This window comes from Limulus polyphemus, unplaced genomic scaffold (assembly GCF_000517525.1).
Source record: "Limulus polyphemus unplaced genomic scaffold, Limulus_polyphemus-2.1.2 Scaffold3120, whole genome shotgun sequence".
Lineage (NCBI taxonomy): Eukaryota > Metazoa > Arthropoda > Merostomata > Xiphosura > Limulidae > Limulus > Limulus polyphemus.
Window position 1 is genome coordinate 1 of NW_013668730.1, and position 1,330 is coordinate 1,330.

General features: G+C 30.4%; 1 protein-coding gene across 1 annotated transcript in view; it reads right to left on the reverse strand.

The window, feature by feature from the left end:
- Positions 1-752: 752 nt before the first annotated feature.
- The window catches only part of LOC106468701 (tyrosine decarboxylase-like), a gene marked incomplete at its 3' end in the record, with an annotated part of 10,502 nt that continues 9,924 nt past the window's right edge, over positions 753-1,330 (reverse strand). Inside the window, exon 7 of the mRNA XM_013929141.1 lies at positions 753-851. Coding sequence (XP_013784595.1) covers positions 753-851 — 99 coding nt within the window. The remainder of the gene's footprint in view (positions 852-1,330) is intronic.

A 1,330-nucleotide genomic window follows, 5' to 3' on the forward strand; every position in this document is an offset into this window, starting at 1 on the left:
GTCTTATACAAATATGAATGTATTATACGTAGCTAACTAATAAATTAGCCGAAATATTAAGAGTTCCTAAACTTATATTAATGGTACTACTGCTGGATCAATTACAAATTCAAAAATCACAATTGTCGTTGACGAAACGTTGATGAGTACTTACTTAGAGTTAACTTTGTGTTTATTGTACTGTAACTCAAAACACAACGTTTAGGTTTTCTTTCACTCACAAGGGTGATCCTGTATTTATAAGCATTTGAAGAATATGTAGCATTAATATAACTAATGTTGATTTATTTTTCTAACATTTCAGCAGATAAACTGTTTAAGATATTGCGGTTGTTTCTCTAATTGTCAGAATTATGAACTTCGGTGATAAAAAAAAGCATGTACCTCAAGTTATGTTCGATAGTCGTCTCCGAGTGAAATCGGTTTCTTTAGTTCCAACCTCATCTGTAGTCTAAAAAATGCATAGGCCATCACTACAAGAGTCCTAACTTGTTTGATGTTTTTTAATCACGGGTAGGTTTCTCCGAAACCGGTCCCACTTATTGACAAGTCGTAAATCAAATGACATAGAGATTAACGTTTATTTTCGACGAAATTTATAATTTTAATAGCTAGAGAAAAAAAAATTGTATTTTAGAAGGCATACTACTGTTTACTGAGTTTTGAAAATTACAAAATGGTTATGCTAAGATACTTTTATAGTATTTTTCAAAAAATTACTTTTTCTTGCAATTACGAGTAAATGGACTTACCTCCCTTATATACTTTTGCAGACCTTCGATACCATAGTTTCGGATAACAAACCACAGTTTCAATGCACGAAAACGTCTACTTAAAGGAATTCCCCAGTGCTATTGAAAACATAAATGCTACGTTTAGCTATATAGTAATCTTTATGATCACTAACATATTCTAAATGGTTAAAAGAAGCTACTGTAAATATCTACAAGAGAATAAACAAGTCAGTGGTCATAATTCTACATAGTTTATAATATTTCAGTTTAATCCTCTAATTATCAAGAAGATTGCTAATATTGTGAATGTCTTTATCAAACTGACGAAGCATAAATTATAATTAATTCACTTGTCATTGGACACTAGTGTTAGACTTATTCTATTTTTTAACATGACATTCTATATCTATTCCTTTAGGGATTTTCAAAAATTAGAAGAATATACAACAACAGTGTTCCAACTATAATATGCTAGCCGTATCCATTACTGACGATACGTTACACTCAATTCAATTCTTGAAAACACCTAAAGGACTAGAAATAGAAAAGGGTTAAAACAAAAAAAAAGCCTAGGTCCGAATTTTAATGACAAGTAA